The 23,689-nt window shown below is 43.0% G+C and overlaps 1 protein-coding gene across 2 annotated transcripts; it reads left to right on the forward strand.

The window, feature by feature from the left end:
* Positions 1-1,598: 1,598 nt before the first annotated feature.
* Positions 1,599-22,968, forward strand: nipsnap3a (nipsnap homolog 3A (C. elegans)). 2 transcript variants are annotated; one of them, XM_067983611.1, is made up of 7 exons: positions 1,599-1,992; positions 2,301-2,414; positions 10,120-10,327; positions 14,043-14,201; positions 15,592-15,741; positions 19,213-19,299; positions 22,698-22,968. In XM_067983611.1, exons 1-7 carry the CDS (start codon positions 1,909-1,911, stop codon positions 22,772-22,774), a joined length of 879 nt encoding a protein of 292 aa, XP_067839712.1. In that variant the 5' UTR covers positions 1,599-1,908; the 3' UTR covers positions 22,775-22,968. The 2 variants fall into 2 exon arrangements, with proteins under 2 accessions (XP_067839712.1, XP_067839713.1); XM_067983612.1 differs by lacking the exon at positions 2,301-2,414.
* Positions 22,969-23,689: the final 721 nt, after the last annotated feature.

A 23,689-nucleotide genomic window follows, 5' to 3' on the forward strand; every position in this document is an offset into this window, starting at 1 on the left:
AAACTCACAGGTACAAGACTTTACAGCCAGACAAGAGGAAGTATTTCCATCCCCTCAGCCCAGGTTGGATTTATACTCAAGCCTCAACAGTGGAAGGGCATTTTGCTAACTCACTGTGCCTCCCAGTCCCCATTCACCCCTGGATGGAAAATACCTCTATCTGCCAAATAAGCCATTAATGCAGGGGAGGATCCAGTCTCGATCCAGCTCAATCGTCCAATGCATCTACTGCACTTCTGCATATACACATATATAACGTGGTTTACAAACTGACCACCTGCAAGGAACAGCAGACAAAATATTTTTCTCTTGAATATAACACTCAGAATAAAAAGGATTATACAATAGTATCTTTCTATTCCAAATCATTCTCAAGGTAAAACTGACTTTGCTGGTGGGCAATTTCTTGTACTGCATTATGTTGAAAGAATATCTTTACACAATGTACCTTCAAAGGTTGTAGTTGTGACAAATATACATGCATTTGTCAAATGGTAGAATCCACATCACAAAGAATGTACATTTATATAGTGCCTTTCACGACCTCACAAAATACTTTACAGCCAACAAAGTACTTTTTGAAGCATAGTCAATGTTGTAATGTAGGAAACGCGGCAACCAATTTGCGCACAGCATGTCCCACAAACAGCAATGAGATAAATGACCAGATAATCTGTTTTGAGTGTTGGTTGAGGGATAAATATTGGCCAGGAAGAACTCCACTGCTCTTCTTTGCAATAGTGCCATAGGATCTTTTACATCCACCTGAGATGGCAGACAGGACCTTGATTTAATGTCATCTCATCCACAAGACTTCACCTCAGACAGTGCATCACTCTCTCAGTTCTGCACTGGAGTGTCAGCATAGATTTTATGCTTGAGTCTTTGGCATTAGGACTTGAACCCACAACCTTCTGATATCAGAGGCAACAGTGCTACCCACTGAACCACAGCTAATATTAACTACAAATAGGGTTGCCAACTCTGGCTGAACACATTCCTGGAGCTTTCATCACATGATCTCCTGCCTCCAACCAGCCTGCCCCCAAACTCCCACCACTGATCTCCTGGCACGTCCATATTCCTATGCCAATTGCCAACAGCCTCATCATTAGCTGGTTGGATGACTCTTGACTGTCAGTCAAACAGCTCTTTTCCTCCATCTCCAATATTTTTATAACCAATAAACAAAAGCGTTCAAAGAAAATGAAAAGAAAACAGAATCCATTTAATGGCTCTATGATTATTCTCTCAGGTTGCTTGCAGCAGCGTGCTGGAGGCTAAATGCTGGAGATTCCATAGCAATCCTGGACAGCTGGCAACCCTTGCTACAAATCTGGGCACTGAAAAGGTGACACTTCCAGTGTTAGCATTCTCTGCTACAAGTTTTAAAAAAAGATTAAAAAAACAGCACCTTTCCTAATAAATCACTACCGCCTCCAAAAAAAAAATGCTGGTGAATACACAATAGATTGTCTTCCCCCAACTAATTCTAGCATTTAAAGGGACTGAAATGCACAAGAGGGAGGCAATGCTGTATCAGGGCATCCTGAATCGTGATGACGGAACAGCTCGGCTTCCGTACACGATTGAGGGAGCGATTGTGTCAGTCAGTGTCCTGCCACCCGGGGGGAGGAGGGGAGAGTGCGGGCGGATTGGAACGTTCAGCGGCAGGCGCCGCGTTCCAGTCCGCTGTCGCAACGTTCCGATCCACTGTCGCCGCGTTCCAGTCCGCTGTCGCAACGTTCCGATCCACTGTCGCCGCGTTCCAGTCCGCTGTCGCAACGTTCCGATCCACTGTCGCCGCGTTCCAGTCCGCTGTCGCAACGTTCCGATCCACTGTCGCCGCGTTCCAGTCCGCTGTCGCAACATTCGTCCCCTTGTTCTCCGAGTTCCATTCCCATTGCCATGTACAGCCTGAGGAACACTTTGAGCAGAGTCCATGCAGCCGCTGCACGGTCCCTCCTCACCCCCAGTAACCTGGGAAAGCAGGTAAAAAAAAAACACTAACACGGCTGCAGGGGAGGAGGGGACAAAGTTTCATTTTTAAAATTTTTTTGGAGGTCAAACCCATGCCATTTTGCAACCTTTGGCCATTTGCTTCTTTTGACCTCGAAACTTTTGGCTTTCTTTTTAGTTTGCAATTAATTTTGGCTTGTGTTTCCTGAAGTAGAATTTACATAATCCTGAAATATCTCGTTAAATTAATATGGAGATACCGAGCATATTTGCCTAGCCAGAATTAGCATATTTTAATAGGTTTGATTGTTCGAGAAGTTGACATTGAGAATTATTTGTAGGGCCAGCAGAAGTTACTCCAAGTTGCATGCAGTGAAGCACGTCAGCAGTTCTGGTGGCGGAGCAGTGGAACCAGGTCAGCCGCACGTAGCAATTCCCGGGAATCCAGGCGCTGGGTAAGGGAGTGTGTCTGAAGAAAACTTTGCACATAAAAGACCCTTTACCCATTACCAGTGAATGAGATCATGCAAACTGGCTGTTGCACCATGTTGAGTTGTAGATTGCACCCTTTTAAAAAAAAATAAGCTCTATGCTAGACTATCTTCCATTATAAAGTTGCATTTTTAAAAAAAAAGCTTTACAGAATTTACAGCACAGAAACAGGCCATTCAGCCCAACTGGTCTATGCAGTTGTTTATGCTCCACGCGAGCCTCCTCCCACCCTACTTCATTTCTATCTGCATATCCTTCTATTCCTTTTTTCCCCTCATATACTTATCCAGCTTCCCCTTAAATGCATCTATGCTATTCGCCTCAACTACTCTTGTTTGTTAGCAAGTTCTACATTCTAACCACTCTTTGGGTAAAGATGTTTCTCCTGAACTCCTTTATTGGGATTTATTGGTGACTATCTTATAATTATGGCCCCTAGTTTTGGACATTATGTTCATCCCTTTTAACCGATGAAATGAAAAAAACTTGGAATAATGATTGGAAGTTTCAAACAGGTGGCAAGTTCGGTGCATTGTGGGACTTTTAGGGAGAGCGACAGTTTGTAAATGGGGAAGTACAATAAGCTAGTTAAGGTACCACGGTACAGAGATGGGTTGTATGAAGCAAACTGACTACCTGAAAGTTCACCGCCTCAGTCATTCAGCCCATACTGGAAAGGCTGCCACTCCATTAATGCACAATTGCCCAGATTGAAGGCGTCCCCCCAAGTCCAGGCAAACCCCCTGCTTTCATGAATTACAAAGGCTGCCACTCCATTAGTGTACAAATGGTGCGTGATCACCACCAGCGCATTATGCAGTTCGGTGCCTACTTTCCTGGGCAAATTGGTATGGAATTTCCTCAATCAGACTTATGCCAAAATTGACACCGGTTTCTACGCTGATCTTGCCAGACAGCAACTTATGCTGAAACTTCCTGAGAATTCATTGGCGTATGCTGGCTTGTAAAAATTGGCGTGAAACAAGCGGAAATCAACATCCACAATCGGGGACCAAGGATAGTTCGGAATGTATGCCATTTTCCTTTTAAGTCCCTCTTTATCATGTTATGAAAATTAAAGTTTGAAGCCATCAAAGCGTCATTTATACACATTAAGCACAGCATGTTTGAGAAAATGCAATTGTGGAAGTTTTTTTCTTTTTAATGTGACAGATTTTGATGTCATAAAAAAGCATTCAAAGATACAGAAAATACAGTGCAGGTCTCAGTAAGGAGAAACAAAAAAAAAAGCTATAGAAAAGGGGCATAACCTTAAAATTAGAGCTAGGTCATTCAGGGGTAATGGCAGGAAGCACTTCTTCACACAAAGGGTAGTGGAAATCTGGAACTGTTTCCCCCAAAAAGCTGCTGAGGCTGGGGGTCAATTGAAAATTTCAAAACTGAGATTGATAGATTTTTGTTGGGCAAGGGTATTAAGGGTTATGGTGGGTAGATGGAGTTAAGATACAGATGAGCCATGACCTAATTGAATGGTGGAACAGGCTGGAGGGGCTGAATGGCCTCCTTCTGTTCCTATGTTAAAAAACCAGAAGTAGTGACTTTGGATCCTGTTGTGTCTAAAATTTTGGGCGTATGTTTCTGCCTGTTCAGAAACTTTCTAGGAAATCCCGGGCCAAAATGTCGTCGTCCTAATGCTGACACAGATTTAGTGTTTTAAAATGTCAGTCACATCTTTCGTTGATAATGCATAACTTGTAAGTGAAGTAAAGGGAATTTGTTTTTGCCTTTAATCAACCAAACTAATTACAATAAATAATGGTATCGTGAGCCTTTGAAAATACTGTAAACTTCTGGTCAGCCCATACTTCTGTGGTAATTTATAACGAGCCTCTGTGTGTTCTATTTTTTCGCTTCTTACTCTCTGCATTCCATCTGTGTCAATAAGACATTAGCACTTTTGAGATGTGGCTGTCTACAATTTAGTTAAATGGCAAACAATTCACTTTGAATATTACATAGGATTTACAATATGGAAATAGCCGTTTGGTTCAACCAGTCTATCCTTCTCAAGAGCAGTAGTTGTAATCCCCTGTGCCTGCCCTGTTCCCCTATTCCTTCATCCCCTTTCCTTCAATTATCTATCTAACCTAGGTCTTCGACCTGAAATGTTAACTCTGTTTCTCTCTCCATAGATAATGCCTGACCTGCAGCATTTTCTACTTTTATAACCTATTCTTAAATGTTGACATGGTCTCTGCTTCAATCACTAACTCCAGTGTCTTCCACAGCCTCTCAATACTGTTTTTTTAAAAAAGCTACTCCTGCCCTCAGTCCTAATTCTCTTTTAATCTTATATCTATGCTCTTCGTTCTAGATCCCTCAACCAGTAGAAACAGTCTGGGGCCGATTTTCATCTCTGTACTCCATTTATGCCTTTAGGCGGGACAAAAATTGCCCCAAAGACCCCCACCAACTTCCTGTTGAAGGTCCGCCCTTTCTGCATATTAGGTGAAGCTTGATTTAGTCAGGTGGTGCTCTCAGCAGAAATAGGCCAAATTGAAATAGGTATCAGAAGATGTCATTAAGCCCACAACACGGATTTTCATATCAATTGACGCTGCCTCTGCTACTTCCTCTGCCTGATCCCAAATCACGGGCGGTAAGTGCAGCATGCCTGGGAGGAACAGGTGACTTTGGACCTATGGTTCCCAAAGCTCTCCACCACTGGGGCTTTCCTCACCTCGTGTCTGGGTCTGTTGTAGACTAATTGATAAGAGATCAATTGCCATGATTAGTCAGCATCTCCCATTATTGTATCATGCGATTACCAGGATGGTAGAAGGTGAACTAGATGGTCTTTATTCCTCTAGCAATTCCTATAGGTCAGGAGGTGGCTGTTTGCAGTGCTTCTTAAAGGGGTACACACCGGCTCTTATTTAAAGTGCTGGAAAAATTTGGGAGACATTTTGCTGGTTGTTTATAGCGGGCTTTGGCATGTTACTCAATTTTGAAGTGGCTGAGCATCCTTCTGAAATCTTACGTGGGTATTGGCAATGCAATTATATCAAAATGGCCATCCTTCTAGCAATCCCATTCTGGCTGGAGGAAGAGGAGCAGCAGCAAAAGGTGGAAAGAGCACTTAGAGCTGCAGCTTTAGGGAGACCAGCTAGAAGGAGGTGAGCTTGCAAGAATCCTTACCTTCCCAACACAATCTATAGGCTCAGGACACTATACCTGTAATTCTCTGAGGAGTAGCGCATAAGGGGGCTGTGCTTCTCTACGGAGGCTGTCTGTGTTATGTCGCCTCCTGTAACAAGACCTGCACCTCGCTGCCTCTTGTAATCTAAGTCACTACAGTCCTAAACCATTTTGCCTCTGGCTCCTTCCAGGCTGCAGCAGGGGATGACAGCACCATTAGTCAGTCTGCAGTTCGTGCTTGCATTAAGTAGGTGACTGATGTCACGTTTGCATTTTCATCACGTTCCCCATCGACAAGTGGAAATGGCAGGAGAGGGCTGTGGGGTTCACCCAGATTGCAGGCTTCCCCCAAGTCCAGACAAGCCCGCTGTTTTCATGAATCACAAGGGCTTCCACTCCATTAATGTACAACTGGTGTGTGATCACCAACAGCCCATCATGCGAGTCTGTGCCCGCTTTCCTGGCAGTTGCCACAATGCATTTATCTGGCGCCAATCCTTCATTTCCCCCCCCTCCGCTCTTTGCCCTAGCACTGCAAGTGAGAGGCTGGTTACTTGGGGACAAGGGCTACCCCCTGCACACATCGCTCATGACTCCTCTCTGTAATCCATGCTTGGCAAGCGAGCTGCACTACAGTAAGATCAACAGGTCAACTCGAGCCCTCGTCGAGCAGACTGTTGGGAAGTCCTTAAGCAACAACTCTGCTACCTGAACAGGTCTGGGGGCTTCCTCCAATACAGTCCAGAAAAAATGTCTTGAGTGATAGCGGTTTACTGTATGCTGCTTAATTTTGCTCTGCTACAGAAAACACGCGGAGCCATCATTAGTTGAGGAACTACAGTAAGATGAGGGAGATGACACTGGACATCGAGGATGATGAAGAAACGGGAGGGGCTCCAACACCAGTCTGCAATCAGAGCTTGGTAGCAGCTCATTGAAGAGCATTTCAGCAGAGCAGTCGCTGCCCCCTTTCATTAACTGTCACGTGCAACATCTGTCCCAGTCCTTCCTCCCTTCAATAAACTACATCTGCCAAAAGACCAACATTGATATTCCCGATATCTGACCTTGCAACATCACCAGCGACTACAGGAACACACTGCACACACAGGTTTAAAAAATGGTTATCATTTTGACACAAATGCCTACAAATTATCACCCAGGTGTAAGCCTATAGTGCCGCCTTTAACTGATCTCTTACCTACTCTATTACTGCAACGAGATGCTTTCCCAGGAGGTGGAAGGCTACTTTAGCTCAAACGAGGGCTCTTGAGATGCTTGTGTTTGGTGAACTCCAAGAGCACAGCCCTGTGAAGGCCCAACTGCGGCATCTCGGTAGCTGCCAGGGCCGTCTGACCCGGCTAACTTTCTGGCACCAGAGAGGGCACTAGTTGAGGGAGTGGTGAGGGTGCAAATATGCTTCCTGAGAGAGGGCAACGTGTTCCTCTCCCATTGCACGACTGCACACCCACTGATCTGCGGGAGAGCAGGCTGTAAGACATCAGTGATGTAAGTGAAGCCTCTATCCATTTGGTCTCCTAGCTTGTTCAAGGGTGAGGAGATGGTGGAGCCAGAGCCGGTATCACTCCAGTATGCGCTCCCCTGAGAGATGCAACTCCTGGTGCCATGGACTCATAGAAGGGTGGCCCAGCTTCAGCATCCATTGAGGTGACCACACGCTTCCATGGTTGACTGCAGGGTGTCGATGCCGTGCATCAGATCCCCACACAAATTGGGAGTGGACTCTTCCACAATCTCTTGACATGCTGCGGAAGCTTCCTGGCAGGCCGTCCAATACGTTGAACAATTATTGGTGAGCTTACCCTCTGCTGAGCCATTTCCTGGGCTGTCCTTTCCACTTGGACCTGCTCTTGAGCTCAGTGAATCACCCGGTGCTGACCCCTCTTACTGACTATCTATACTAACAATAGGGTGCCAGTTTCTGCGCTGGTACTTGGAAAGGTATGAGCAAGTGACAGTGCACCTTCTGGGGTGGGGTGGGATGGGGGGGGAGTGGGGTTGTTCACCCCCCCCTTTCTCGCAGCTCCAGGGCCCAAGTTGTCCGAAGGACCTAGAGAAAGGAAGATAGATTAGCAAGTAATGGCAAAGGTAAGCAATAGCAGATGAGTGGCAGCACAATGCAGATCCAGGTTGAGCGTTAAGTGGAAAGAGAAAAGGAAGGAAAAGTGCTCAAACGCTCTGCTGTGCATGGCCTTCAGCCTCACCATCTCCAGAGATGCGTGTCCTCCTTCAGTCGGTGATGTTGACTGCGGCATCCTCCATTGGAGTCGAGGTTTGCCACATAGCAGAACCTCCTCCTGTTCTTGAGGCTTCCTCTGATTGTGTGCCCGCTTCACTTACAAGAAGCATGAAGTGGATTACCATAGACCCTAATGACGGATTGTGAAGATGTCTAAAGCACCTTAGCAGAGTGTACCTGCTGAGAGGAAGAAGCAGCAGGTGAAGGCAAGAAGTGGGAGGGGGTGGGGAACTCATTGTGAGGGTGGTAGCAGATGTTGAGTGAGTGAGTACAAGTGGAAAATGGTGTAGTTATGATTGGAGCAGGGGAGGGAAGGATTGCTGGTGTTAGGGCTAAAGTCTGGTGTTGCAGAGCTCCATAGAGCACAAGAGAGATGTGTAGAGGGGTCTTACCTTGGCAATCCTGGTTAGGTCCTAGATGCTGCTGTCACTGACCTGCCCGGCTACCTCTCTCCGCCAGTGTTAACTAACTTGCTGGGGCACCTATCTGAAAGAGGATCTCCTCCCTGGTCCTTGCTTTCTCCACGAGGACTTCCATGGCAGTACCTGCCCTGGCCGCTGTCATTCTCTGCCTGCTGCCTCAATAATCAGCTGTTCCCTCACCACCGCTGATAACTGCACCTCCTTTAAGAAGCTGGATTTCCCGCCTTCCCAAACAGCAAGCTGCCTACGAGCAACACGATTAGTGCTGGCATCTCACCTCCTGCGTTTAAATTAGGCCAAATCACGACGTCGGGCCTCCAACCAACATCATTGGGCCGGGGAGAGCAGACACCTCGCCCATTGTTGCCACAAATGGAGATCGTCCTCCTTCTTCTATCTAAAATTACGAATTGTGAACAATTTTACAACACCAAGTTATAGTCCAGCAATTTTATTTTAAATTCACAAGCTTTCGGAGGCTTCTTCCTTCCTCAGGTGAACGAAATTCGTTCACCTGAGGAAGGAAGAAGCCTCCGAAAGCTTGTGAATTTAAAATAAAATTGCTGGACTATAACTTGGTGTTGTAAAATTGTTTACAATTGTCAACCCCAGTCCATCACCGGCATCTCCACATCATTAAAATTACGAAGGGATGGGACAAGATAATCACCTCTTAACAAACCACCTCATAATCTCCTCTGTTCTAACAAAGACATCTACATTTTTCAAGTCTTTTGCGTATTTTTATTTCCTCATATCAGGCAGCATCCTAGTGAATCTGCACTGTACCCTCTCTATTGCCTCAGCACCCTCCCCATAGTATTGAGCAAAACTGCATACAGTACTCCCAACTGTGGTCTTACTAAGGTTTTATATAGATTCTCCATTACATCAGTTGCACAGGCACGATGATCCAAATGGCCTCCTTCTATGCTGTAAGATTCTATGAATTATAAGACCGGTGAAGTAAAAGGCTCTATGTGCAATATGTTTCTAAATAAACAGATTTACTATACTTATACTTATGTTTGATCCATTATTTGAACCCATCCATCTGTCATATTCACTTTAACATATAACCAAGGTTCTTCAAGTATCACAATAACCTGGTCATTAAGGGACTTGAGCAAAACTGATAATGCTGGAATGCTATTCCCCAGAACCCCAGTCCTGTAATAAAAATGGAATTTGATGTATTTGGTGACTAGACCAGCGACCCTGCTTATAATTGGGGGGAGAGGAAGCAGAGAGACTCCAAAATGACCCCAATGTCATGGCTATGATTGTTTGGATTCAATCTCAGTCTTTAGCACTTCATTGACTGTGATGTTGCCAGGGCAGTGTTTGTCCTGTCATTGCCGTTATGTTCTTTTGAAGAGGTTGGTTAAATCAGTAACATGAATTAACAAACCTGGTTGACGGCAGTAAAGCTTTGAAATCATCTTGTAGGTGTAACCTTATGGGCTGAACATACCATGTGTGTAAACTGTTAAATATAGAATTTATTCCCTCCGTGAGCAAATGTATTCAGTACCTGCCCACAAGTGGTATAAAGTGTCTTTTTTTAATAGTGGGGATTGGGTAACCGTGAAGCTTAATTAATTTGAGGACCCTTCAGTGCACTGAAATGGTGTGTGTGCATATTGAAGATGCTGTGATGTGAATCAATTGTGCATGCTCGAGAGATTTCAGAAAAAGCTTTGCTTCACATTCAGTTGCTGTGATGGGGAGAAGACTTGTCGAGCGATGACACGAAGGTTTAGTGTAGAAAAGCTACATCTGGATGTTTCCATGTAAATATGCTGTATGCCCTTCTTTCACCTTCAGATGGCTGTAGGAGCTTCCACAGGCGCCCAGCAGCAACATGGCACTTTTTATGAATTCCGTACTTACACCATACAGCCAAGTAAGATGGCTGACTTTTTGAAGCTTACAGGTGATAATATTCACCTACGTACTGCCCATTCTGAGCTAATTGGTTACTGGTCTGTGGAATTTGGGTGCCTGAATGAAGTCTTTCATATTTGGAAATATGGTAAGAAAAGAAATAATATTCCAAAGAGAATGATTATGTTTTTTTTTAATAGCCTATTTTACTCCATTTAGAAGTACAAATTGCATTGTCTATGGCACATGGCATAATGCATTGGAGCGCTATTTTGTAGAGCGTTGTAGAGGTAGGAGATAAGTGTGTTGCCCCCCCCAACCCTTCTCCCTGCTGAGTGCTTAATCTCAGTTACACAGAGAGGTGGTGAGCGGATCTCTGGATTTCCCATCTTTCCTACGGGTGGCATCAGAGAGGGCTGCTCATGCATGTGTCCTAGTGGCTGGCTGAAATGATGTATTCATGAAGCCTGGAAGCTGCTCCTTCAGCAGCAGGGCTTGGATTCGTGAGCCCAGAAAGGAGAGCATAGCTAACCTAATCAAAAATATATATTTCAGTACCAGGGATGAGCGGTTTCAGTTCATAGAATCATAGAAATTTACGGCACAGAATGTGTCTGTGCCGGCCGAAAAAGAGCTATCCCACCTAATCCCACTTTCCAGCTCTTGGTCCGTAGCCTTGTAGGTCACAGCACTTCAAGTGCTCATCCAAGTACTTTTTAAATGCAATGAGGGTTTCTGCCTCTACCACCCTTTCAGGCAATGAGTTCCAGACCCCCGCCACCTTCTGAGTAAAAAAAAATTTCCTCAACTCCCCTCTAATCATTCTTCCAATTACTTTAAATCAATGCCCCCTAGTTATTGACCCCTCTGCTAAGGGAAATAGGCCCTTCCTATTCACTCTATCTAGGCCCCTCATAATTTTATACAGCTCAATTAAATCTCTCCTCGGCCTCCTCTTCCAAAGAAAACAACCCCAGCCTATCCAATCTTTCCTCATAGCTAAAATTCTCCAGTCCTGGCAACATCCTCGTAAATCTCCTCAGCACCCTCTCTAGTGCAATCACATCCTTCCTGTAATGTGGTGACCAGAACTGTATGCAGCACACAGCACTGTGGCCTAACCAATGTTTTATACACTTCTAGCATAACCTCCCCGCTCCTATATTCTGTGCCTCAGCTAATAAAGGAAAGTATCCCGTATGCCTTCTTAACCACCTTATCTACCTGTCCTGCTACCTTCAGGGATCTGTGGACATGCACGCCAAGTTCCCTTTGTTCCTCTACTTCTCAGTATCCTACCATTTATTATGCATTCCCTTGTCTTGTTTGCTCTCCCCAAATGCATTACCTCACACTTCTCCATATTGAATTCCATTTGCTAATTTTCTGCCCACTTGATATCTTCCTGCAGTCTACAGCTTTCTTCCTCACTATCCACCACAGGGCCAATTTTTGTATCATCTGCAAACTTCTTGATCAAGCCCCCCATATTCAAGTTCAAATCATTAATATAGATCACAAAAAGCAAGGGACCTAGTACTGAGCCCTGCGGAACCCCATCGGAAACAGCCTTCCAGTCACAAAAACACCCGTCGACCATTACCCTTTGCTTTGTGCCACTGAGCCAATTTTGGGTCCAACTTGCCACTTTCCCTTGGATTCCATGGACTTTTACTTTTCTGACCAGTCTGCAATGTGGGACCTTGTCAAAAACCTTGCTAAAATCCATGTAGATTGCATCAAACACGCTACCCTCATCGACCTTTGTTACCTCCTCAAACAGTTCAGTCAAGTTAGTCAGACACGACCTTCCCTTAACAAATCCATGCTGACTGTCCTTGATTACTCCGTGCCTTTTTAAATGATAATACTGTCCCTCAGAATTTTTCCCAAAAATGTACCCACCACCCAGGTTAGGCTAACTGGCTTGTAATTACTCAGTCTATCCCTTTCTCCCTTCTTAAAAAACGGTATGTGAAGTTATGTGACGAGACTAGAGAAGCTGGGATTATTCTCCTTAGAACAGAGAAGGTTGAGGGGACATTTAATAGAGGTGTTCAAAATTATGAGGGGTTTTGATTTGGTAGATAGGGAGAAACTGTTTCCACTGGCAGGAGGGTCGGGAGCCAGAGGACACTGATTTTAAAATAATTGGCCAGAAATGCAAGGGTGGAGATGAGGACATTTTTTTACTCAGCGAGTTGTGATGATCTGGAATGCACTGCCTGAAAGGGCGGTGGAAGCAGATTCAATCATAACTTTCAAAAGGGAATTGGATCGCCATTTAAAAAGGAAAAAAAATGGCAGGGCTATGGGGGAAGAGCAGGGGAGTGGGACTAATTGGATAGCTCTTTCAAAGAGCCGGTGCAGGCACGATGGGCCGAATGGCCTCCTTCTGTTCTCTATGATTATTTATGCCCAGGCGTTCCTTTTTTTTAAATGAAAAAGTGCATATTTTGTGAAGCCTTTGTTCATTTTCATTGCACAGGCATTTGATAAAGTTCCACAGAAGAGATTATTAGCAAAAATAAAAGCGCTGACTCGGAGGAAACCTGATGACCTGGGTTGTTAATTGGCTGGGAGGTAGGAGACAGATTAGGGATAAAGGGAATCTACTCCTAATTCGTGGGATGTGACGAGTGGTGTTCCCCAGGAATCTGTACTGGGGGCTCAGTTTTTCACCATATATATCAATTACTTGGATAAAGGAATAGAGAGTTGTATATCCAAGTTTGCTGTGACACTAAGTTAGGAGACACAGTAAGTTGTGTAGATGGGAGCAGAAAGTTGCAAAGGGGCATAGACAGATTAAGTGAATAGGCAAAACTGTGACAAATGGAGTTCAATGTGGGGAATTGTAAGGTCACCACTTTGGATCCCTGAAAGACAAATCGGAATATTTTCTAAATGGCGAGAGTCTAGGAACTGTGGAGGAGCAAAGAGATTTGGGCGTCCATGTACACAAATCACTAAAAGCTAGTGCACAGGTACAAAACATAATCAAAAAGGCTAATGAAATGTTGGCCTTTATCTCAAGGGAGCTGGAATACCAAGAGGAGTCAGTGATGCTTTAGATATACAGAGCCTTGGTCAGACCCCATCTGGAGTACTGCACCCAGTTTTGGTCACTGCACATCAGGGAGGATATATTGGCCTTGGAGGGGGTCCTGCGCAGATTCACCAGAATGATAACGGGGCTTAAAGGGTTAAATCGTGAGGGCAGCTATTCCCTTGAGTTTAGAAGGTTGAGGGGTGATCTAATTGATAAAGGGATTCTATAGAGTAGATACAGAGAAGTTATTTCCTCTGAATCCAGAACAAGGGGGCACAATCTTAGAGGTAGGCCATTTAGGAGGGACGTCAGGAAGCACTTTTTCACACAAAGGGTAGTGGAAATCTGGAATTCTCTCCCTCAAAAGGCTGTGGATGCTGGGACAATTGGAGCTTTCAAGACTGAGATTGATAGATTTTTGTTAGGTAAGTGTATCAAGGGATATGGAGAAAAGGCAAATAAATGGTGTTGAGATACAGATCGGCCAAGATCTAATTGAATGGCTGAACAGGCTCGAGGGGCTGAATGGCCTACTCTTGGGAAAAAAATAGTTTAGGCGTACACTCTAGTGTTTCCATGGTCAAACTGCAGGTGCTTCTATGAGCCACACCTGCAAATTAGGAGCTGGGAAGACTAGAAGATAACTGTATGCGTGCATATGTGCTATAATTTAAACATGACAGCCAGGTACAGTGTAAATAATGTGATTATATGTAATATTTACTGGAAGTAGAAGAGGTGTGTGCTATGTGCAAGACTTTTAGATGTATATATGTGAATAATGGAGTACTTCAACGCATTTTTTCCTTAGGTAGTTACGTGGAGCGATCAGCAGTACGAGCAGCCCTGGCAAAAGAAAAGGAATGGCAAGAAAATTATATTTCAAAAATGCTGCCGATGCTCATCAGTCAAAAGAGTGAGACCGCCTACTTGGTGCCATGGTCGGAGATGAAGACCTCGTCGACAAAAGGCAAGTATGTCAATGTGCTCTCTGTCCTCATCCAGTCTAGGCTCGTTCAAACCCTAGGTCAAAGGTTGACGGCAGAATGATCTAACCGATTACACCAGAAAGTCCCCTTGTTTATCCTCTTCTCAGACTTTTATAGTCGAAAGCGGATGAGACAGCCAGCAAGTAAGACAGTGCTTTAATGTTTGGTGTCACCGCAAGTTAATTGTTTGAAGGTTAGATGAGTAATGGCGTTGTTGCCTTGTGCCCCAAGTTGTGATGTGGATCAGCTAATGCTATCTCTTTTGTGCAAACCAGGTTATACGAATTAGACACATTGCACACTCTTGACTTTCTAGAAACCTTGGATGTTACTATGCATGCATCAGCATCTGCATGATGCATCATTTATTCAATGTGTGTGTCTTGGTGTAACGAGTTTCACAGGAAGTTGAGTGCCCATTGAGTACACTATTGTATAATCGGATTGGCACATGTCGCATCTGTGTACAGGTATGTTATCTGACGACTCCATGAAGCCTAAAAGTCAACAAATAAATATAAACAGCAGCTCCAATTCATGTCAGGATGTCTTGGCATCACGACTTGCGTTGGCTTATTGGATATATCACCTCACCTTACGCTGCAGCAACATAGCATTTCTATAATGACATCCCACTACTTTGAGTAGTTCTGGTTGGCACAGATGGAATTGGGTCCAGTTTTGATTTTGCTGCACCATTGCCTATTTACAGTGTGGCCATTGAAAGTGCATTGTGAAATTCCTGGTATAAGTGCATAAGATCTTGGTGTTTATCTGAATTCTATCAGTTGCAATGCCTGAGTCCAAAATTACTCCTAGTTCAGTGAAGTACCAATTATGACTCTTTGATCCATATTCTGTTATCCCCCCCATGAAACTATCTTCCTAATATCTGTATAATGCTATGGTTCTTCAATAGGTGACTCTTTTGAGAAACAACCCTTGAGTATATGTTGGGCTTGTAGATTGTGTACATTGTTTTTGTTGGATCTTGGTTCTAGAAAGGAGATGTCTTTGACGGGTCAGTGCTCATATAATGGTACTCCGACTGTGAGCTAATTAAGGTCTTGTAAAAGTTTAACATTACCTCCTTGGTTTTGTATTTTAATTCTCTGGATACAAAACCAAGGACTCCATTTGTTTTTTTAATTATCTGTGTATCTACATCCCACGGTTCCTCTGTTCCAGTTGTTTGAAAAAGAATGGTATGGGAAGTGAGTGGGACAAGACTAGGTCGTTAATGTGGAACTAAACACCAGCACAGATTGATTTGATGACCTGTTTCTGTGCAGTAACATTCTATGATTCTATGTAATGCATTATGTTTGCTTGTTGAATAATTTTTCTTTCAATGCAACTAATTCCAAACAGGTGTATATGAATTAGTAAGTTACCAGATGATCCCAGGTGGACCTGCCGTATGGGGGCAAGCCTTCCAGAAAACGGTTAACGCACATGTCAATGTGGGATATTGCAAACTAATTGGGGTATTCCACAGTGAATTTGGCCTACGCAACAAAGGTAAAACTGATTTAAACTTCAGACTCTATTTAATGGAATAACATAAACTAGCTTGATTTGAAATTGCGCCACATAATTATTAATTTAAAGGCAATTTGCTTAATATACATATATATATTTATTCTCGTATGTATTCCCTTCCGTTAGATCCCTCATTTCTGCCCATGTGGTTTCTGTAATACTTGGACAGTCGAGGTCACAAACTTTATCACTTTGACCCTCGGTGATACTCTGGGATTGACTGATTGAGAGCTGCTCTCTTGCAGCCTGTGACTGGTCCAACCAATTCTTTTGTTCAAGTGATGGAGTGCTCCACAGTGCTCTATGTAAAATCTAAACAAGAACTAGCAGTGTTCATTGAAGTGGGCTTACAAGTTTGAATGGCAAGTCAAGACTGATGTTCAAATGTCTGTAACCCATTGGTTTCAGAGTTCAGTGCTCTTCTGTTTGAACTGTTTTTTTTTTAAAAATCGAATATTTTTTAAAGAGCAGAGATCATACAGAAAGTAGCAATCATCCAGGTATAATTCAGTCAGACCCGACTTGCGAGGAGGGGGGAATATGAGGTGAACCATTGAGTAAGTTTAAACTCAATGTCCATCGTTTTGCTGTGTTTTAATGGTTATAGGATCAAGTTCAGGCTCTGTATGGAATTGTTCAACAGCAATTTGTATGTATCTTTTAACACAGCTAAATATCGAAAAGCACTTTTTGGGGGGAAGGGGGCTGAATACCTAGCAAGTGTTTGGAAGAAGAGGTATCTAAGGTGTGGTTGAAGAGGTAGGTTTTGAGGAGGCTTTTGAGAGTGCAGAGAAATGTGACAAGAACGTGATGATTGAAGGATCTGCCACCAATAGAGTTTTAACGTTTCAGAAATAAGATTTACTCACCCATTGCACTATAAATTCAATACCGAAGTTGTATACTCCCAATAATGTGCAAGGCGGCCCGAAAATGAAATAAAGATCTATTTTAAAAATACACAGAAGATCAGAGTCAGAAGAGTGGCAAGTGTTGGCAGAGGTTGCAGAGGTCATAGTAGGATTTAGAAACCAGGATGAGAATTTTAAAATCAGTGTGCTGCGGATGGGAGGCCAGGTAAGTACCTGGTTTCCTGCAGTTATGTAAAGAAAGACTTGCATGTAGCACCTTTCACGGCCTCAGGACATCCCAAAGGACTTTACAGCCAATGACGTTCTTTTGAAGTGTCTCTGTTATAATGTAGGAAATATTATGGTAGGTGTACTATGGGTAGAGCTCATTGCTGAGCAGGATTGACCTGATGGATGTGTAACAGCACTCAAGTCTTAATGTTTTATAAAGATTTACTCAATCTATAAGCAGTTAGATTGTAACATTGCAGTTGTACACTGCTCCCAATAATGTGCAAGGCAGCCAGTAAATGGAATAAACATCTGTTTTAAAAAAATAAGGCTTAAAACTTAATGTGGGTTATTCCTATTTTCATAATATGAGTTATATTATTTAGATATAATTACCTGTATTTGCTTATGCATGTGACTTGTTAGCAATGTAGTTTGCGTTTTGTGTAATAGGGAAGATAGGAATGGGAGAAGAGCAAGTAGAATTTTATTTTAAAAATTCAAGTCACGATTCCTATTTTTTTGTACACAATTTGAAGTGTTCAGCTCTCTCTGGCTCATTTACTAAGTATACTATAAAGTGTAGAACTGAGCCACATTCGGTCCCAGGTTCGAAACTCTCTCTATTCTATTCTAAGCCAGGGCTCAATAGGCCCGTTGGCCTCAGGACTGCTGCCCTGGGAAAGGAAAAATTCAGCCAGGACCGGGGCTCCGATTTCTGATCACTGTCCAGTGACTTCTGCTGGAAAATGCAAGTTTGTTGCTGTTAGGTAAGGACAGGCTCGAGTTTGACTGTAATGCACCACGTGGTTAAATAGCCAGCAGATGCAAGCTACCTGGCCACATGAAGAATGGCCATTCGGGTGATGGTTGTGGAATTATACTGCAAGGTTGTGTCAGCATCTTCTGGAGAAGGGAGGAAAAATTAAAATATATAATCATATGTTAATAAAATCTAGGCTGATATGCCAGTGCAGTACTGAGGGAGTGCTGCACTGTCGGAGGTGCCGTCTTTCGGATGAGATATTAAACCAAGGCCTCGTCTGCCCTCTCAGGTAGACACAAAAGATCCCATGGCACTAATTTGAAGACGAGCAGAGGAGTTGTCCCGGGTGTCCTGGCCAATATTTTTATCCCTTAATCAACATCACTAAAACAGATTATCTGGTCATTATCACATTACTATTTGTTGGAGCAAATTGGCTGCCACGTTTCCTACATTTACAACAGTGACTACACTTCAAAAGTACTTCGTTGGCTGTAAAGAGCTTTGGGACGTCCTAAGGTCATGAAAGGCGCTATATAAATGTAAGTTCTTTCTTAATACTGTCAAATATGCTATTAGGTTCTAAAATACATTTTTCTGGTAACTCAGAACGCTCAATATATATTTTCTTACTTTAAATCTTATCTTTAAGCATATATTTATTATCTTAAAAGTTAATCCAAGTATCCCAATTCAGCTTAATTCCCGTGGGCAGGTTGGGTTTATTACAAAATTCATTTTTTTTCATGTTAGTCAGATACTGTTGCTCTGGCAAATTCAACAAGAGTCTTGATCTTTTTCTTACATGTGTGTAATCTTCGACTGTTTACGGGCAACAGTGTAAAGCTGAATTTATACTCAGTTGCCTGTCAGACGCCAGTCGCTGCAGTGCGGGTTCCAGCTGGGCACGATCGCATTTAAACTGCATGGCTGGAACGACATTTCTACGGCTTGGAGAGAGGGGCTGTACACATGCACAGTTACATGCACTTTTGGAAATCATCCACCAGTGATTAAAATTAAAATGTTGAATAGAGTGCTGTGTCTGCACTCTCTAAGCAATGAAGTTAGCTCAGGTTGGTTTATTACCGTGCTGGAGTTATACTCCGGGTTGTGTCAAACCAAAGCAGCACGAGACTAACTGCCTCGAGGAGTCTTTGCGGCTCTTCTCTCCCATTCGATTAGGCCCTGACTCCAGGTTTATACTGCTACTTTAGTATCCGAGCAGGAACTGCTTCACAGTGAACGCTAAAGTTGCCGTATAAATGCGCTCGAAATGGTGAGATTGTCCGTTTTCTACGTGCCTTGTGTGTCCCGAAAATGAACTGTATGAAGAAGCCAACTGTGGAACGTTGATTTCGATTGTGACATGTTCACAGGCCCAATTTGGGAACTGGGAGGTCAAGAAGGTTTGTGTCATCCAATGAAGGAAATTGAATACTGCACTGTGCCTAAAAGAAATTATTTATCAAATGTGTTTTTTGTACAAAGAAATTTGATATGTCTCTTTCCCCACCCAACTTTCAAGATTTCTGTTACTTCTCGTCCTCCTTCGCTTCCCACTCAGTATTATTTCTAACTTGAGCTTGTATTATTTCACAGTCCATACTCTCTGGTGGCATGAGAATGGTGATACTCGAGCAGCTGGAAGGCGCAGGGCACACGAGGATGTTAGGGTGGTGGCAGCAGGTAAGGATTTTTTCCACCCACCTATGGTGTACTGTAAATAGACTTCAGAGACACAAAACCTTTCTTTAAGCGGCTGTACTTTGAGCTCATTTCATTCTGTTACCCAGTACCTACACGGGGACAGTCTGGTGGGTTTGAGGAAATATGTGACGTATTTTGGTAGGAAGAATGAGGAGAGGCCATATAAACTAAATGGTACAATTTTAAAGGGGGTGCAGGAACAGACAGACCTGAGCGTGTAAATACACAAATCTTTGAAGGTGGCAGGACAAGTTGAGATGGCTATTAAAAAGGCATACAGGATCCTTGGCTTTATAAATAGAGGCAATGAGTACAAAAGCAAAGAAGTTATGCTACACCTTTATAAATCACTGGTTAGGCCCCAGTTGGAGTATTGTGTCCAGTTCTGGGCACCACTTTAGAAAGGATGTCAAGGCCTCAGAGGGTTCAAAGGAGATTTATTAGAATGGTACCAGGGATGAGGGACTTCAGTTACGTAGCAAGACTGGAGAAGCTGGGGTTGTTCATCTTAGAGCAGAGAAGGTTAAGGGGAGATTTGACAGAGGTGTTCAAAATCATAAAGGGTTTTGATAGAGTTAATAAGGAGAAACTGTTTCCAGTGGCAGTGGGGCCGGTAAACAGAGGACACAGATTTAAGGTAATTGGCAAAAAAACCAGAGGGAAGATGAAGAAAAACTTTTATGCAGTGAGTTGTTATGATCTGGAATGCACTACCTGAACGGGTGCTGGAATTCAATAGTAACTTTCAAAAGAGAATTGGATAAATACTTGACGGGGAACTTTTGCAGGGCAGGGGAATGCAACTAATTGGTATAGTTCTTTCATGGAGCTGGCATAGGCACGATGGGCCGAATGGCCTCCTTCTGTGCTGTATCATACTATGATGTGGCAGTTTAGAACCCCATACTTTCACAAAGCAGGCACGATGAAATTAAATACACAACATGGCAAAAGAACAAAATGAATACAGAATAATATATTTTCCAAACTCAAGGATGAAGCTTTAGTAATTGGCTTTATTTATGCACTGGTGTAAGATTTTAATTTGATCGTTAATGCTATACAGTAAATACACTTGTACAGATTGCGCAGTGATCAAATGTGTCAATTTGAATTAACTGTCTCTGCAGTTCTTAATTATTTACTTCCATCAAAGGCATGTAACCAGAGAGTAGGACACAAGTCAGTGTTTTTATATAGAAACTAGGAGTGGAGGACTGGGTCTGTCCTGTCCTGGAAAGGCCTGCTTTTCCTCTCTTGATGGCTGAAGTGGGCCCCCTGCTCTGCCAGCTGTATCTGTTCTCACTTCAGACCTGATCTGCACACTTTGTCTTTTTGGTTTCTCCTATTTTTCTCAGAAGTGAGTGTTGGCACTACTGTGCCAGCCAGTGAGTTGGAGGCGGGGCGGGACTTACAGCAAACAGTCTATTTTATAACAGAGAGTCTATTTAAACTACGTACTACAGCAAACAGAACTCTTGATCGAAACTACAGCAAAGACTCCCGATAAAAGCAGGATTATTTCTCTAGGGAATGCAGTGAGTGGAGGATAGTTACATAATATAAATTATGTGCGTAAAATCAATCCCAGTCACTTACAGCAGTGCAGACTCCAGACGTGATTGACAGGGGAATTACCCAATCATCTTCATTCTGGCCGGGAATAGTGGTGTCACTATATGCAGCCATTTTTCTTCCTTGTGTGTATCTCTTACTACCTTAGATATTCACACGTTCTTTATTTCTCAGTCTGTAATTTCTTTAATGCTTCTTCCCATTGTCTGTCTGGAGGTAATCTTTTACACAATCGAACAATCTTCCACTTTTTTTCCATTAACTATTAGAATGTCCACTCCTTTGTTTCTTTCTCTCCCTGTCCCCCTTTTCTGATTCTATTAAAGTTTTCAGTTCTGAAGAAGCCTGGAATATTGATCCGTCTGTTCTCTCACGCTGGCTGACCTGCATCTTTCTAGCATTTTTATTTATTCATTCATGGGATGTGGGCGTCGCTGGCAAGGCCATCATTTATTGCCCATCCCTAATTGCCCTTGAGAAGATGGTGGTGAGCCGCCTTCTTGAACCGCTGCAGTCCGTGAGGTGAAGGTTCTCCCACAGTACTGTTAGGTAGGGAGTTCCAGGATTTTGACCCAGCGACGATGAAGGAACGGCGATATATTTCCAAGTCAGGATGGTGTGTGACTTGGAGGGGAACTTGAAGATGGTGGTGTTCCCGTGCGCCTGCTGCCCTTGTCCTTCTAGGTGGTAGAGGTCGCGGGTTTGGGAGGTGCTGCAGTGCATCTTGTAGATGGTACACACTGCAGCCACAGTACGCCTGTGGTGGAGGGAGTGTATATTTAAGGTGGTGGATGGGATACCAATCAAGCGGGCTGCTTTTTGATTTTCTATTTTGGTTACAAGAATAGATTGTCTGCTAAGTCCCACTAGTGATTTCTATTACATCGCCCTAAAGTTGTATTTTTGTTTATAAAATGCCCATTAAATCCAGTGGATCACTCGAGCACTTTTTTTTTGAACCTGGCTTCAACTATAGTTACACTTAACACCATACCTCGACCTGGAGAGGGGTTTGTTCTTGTGTGCTCAGAAGTTAGATTGGATTCTGACTCGAATCACACTGTCCCTTTTGAATCGGTGTGCACTTGAAACCTTTGCATCAACATGAAAGTAACTGTAGCCTAAAGTAAACTAAAATAATCACTGCGAGAGTGGTGGGAATGTGCAACTCACTGCCACAAGGAGTGGAGTGAGGCGAATAGCATTGATGCATTTAAGGGGAAGCTGGATAAGTACATAAGGGAGAAAGGAATAGAAGGGTATGCTGATAGGGTTAGATGAAGTAGGGTGGGAGGAGGCTCATGTGGAGCACAAACACCAGCACAGACCAGTTGGGCTGAATGGCCTGTTTCTTGCTGTGAATTCTATGTAATTCTGTAAGTGCTTGGGTATCAAGGTTCAATTCAAAATTACAATAACATTCAGATTCCCAGTACAAACATTTCTTACCACAATCAAGTTAATCATAAATACCTATATTTTAACTCAGACAGTTATGGTGTGCCCCAGACATTGAGTCATGGGGCAGTTGTGGTGAAAATGCTAATATATTTATATTGAATTTAAATCACTGGATTTAGTTGAATCTAGATAATTACAAGCATGCTTACAAATGTGTGAAATGTTTTTGTCGTTCCCTGATTTAATTATTGATTTAAAGTGTATATTCATGTTTCAGTGCAAGCATTTTAATGACATTTATGTAATTTTGAACAAACATCAAACTGGGCCCATGTTGCCATGTGCTGTGTTAATGTTTTAAACCTTACTGGATACTGACACACAATCTCTTTTCTTTACAGTGAGGGATGGTGTTTCGTACCTAGTGTCCCAGAGTAACAAACTCCTAATACCTACACCGTACTCACCTCTGAAGTGATTCCACACACTGAAAATTGATGCTTGTCATGCTTTGGTGCCAGTGGTATAAGTGATCGCTCCGAGTTTAATGGCCCAGCCATGTGGCATGTCTTATACTAGAGTTGTGTATTGCTGATGGTTGCTTTGGCGCAGGCTAGATTTTATTTTGTACTCTTAATAGTTGCACTGGTTGGAATAAAGGATCAACTTTAATCCATTGTGTACTGAGAGATCTTTGAATTTTCAATTTTTTTAAATCTCTAAACGTTTGCACATTTTCATCCCACGTTTCCTTTTTTTCGTCTGAATATTTAACGGCATGCACGTTGACACTACTGTGTCAGCCAATGAGCTGGAGATGGGGCGGGACTTAAGAGTCTCCAAACTCATGACCGAAACTACAGCAGACAGAGTCTCCCGAGTACAGCAGGATTATTTCCCAGAGAATGCAGTGAGGATAGTTACATAATACAAATTACGTGCGTAAAATCAATCCCAGTCACTTACAGTAGTGCGGTCTCCAGGCTTGATTGACAAGGGAATTACCCAATCACCTCCATTCTGGTTTGACTTATGGTAGCTTGCAAAATCACACGATCATTTAATCGCACAGAAAAAATAATGTTTTGGGAATTGCATATCTTTCAGGCTAAATATTGCTATGTAAACAACCACCAAACTTTCTCCGTATCCGAATAAACTTTAAAAGTAACTCCTGGGTCAGAAATTTTGCTACAATACTGAAGAGGTTAAATGGGCAGACTGCTTAAACCTGAACGCTTTGCATGTAGTTCTAAATAGCATACAAAAGTAACAAACTCCATCTGTGTCCAAGACTTGATCCACTTTGCACTCCAATCTTTGATATGATATTTGAATAAACTCAATGGGATGTGATCTGACAAACGGCCTACCATGATTATGGAGCTGAAAA

Source organism: Heptranchias perlo, chromosome 4 (assembly GCF_035084215.1).
Source record: "Heptranchias perlo isolate sHepPer1 chromosome 4, sHepPer1.hap1, whole genome shotgun sequence".
NCBI lineage: Eukaryota > Metazoa > Chordata > Chondrichthyes > Hexanchiformes > Hexanchidae > Heptranchias > Heptranchias perlo.

Coding starts and splice junctions, on each gene's coding strand:
- nipsnap3a (XM_067983611.1), top strand. CDS start 1,909: ATGTACAGCCTGAGGAACACTTTGAGCAGAGTCCATGCAGCCGCTGCA. Junction 10,328..14,042: donor CTTTCATATTTGGAAATATG/GTAAGAAAAGAA, acceptor TTTTTTCCTTAG/GTAGTTACGTGGAGCGATCA. Junction 14,202..15,591: donor GAAGACCTCGTCGACAAAAG/GCAAGTATGTCA, acceptor AATTCCAAACAG/GTGTATATGAATTAGTAAGT.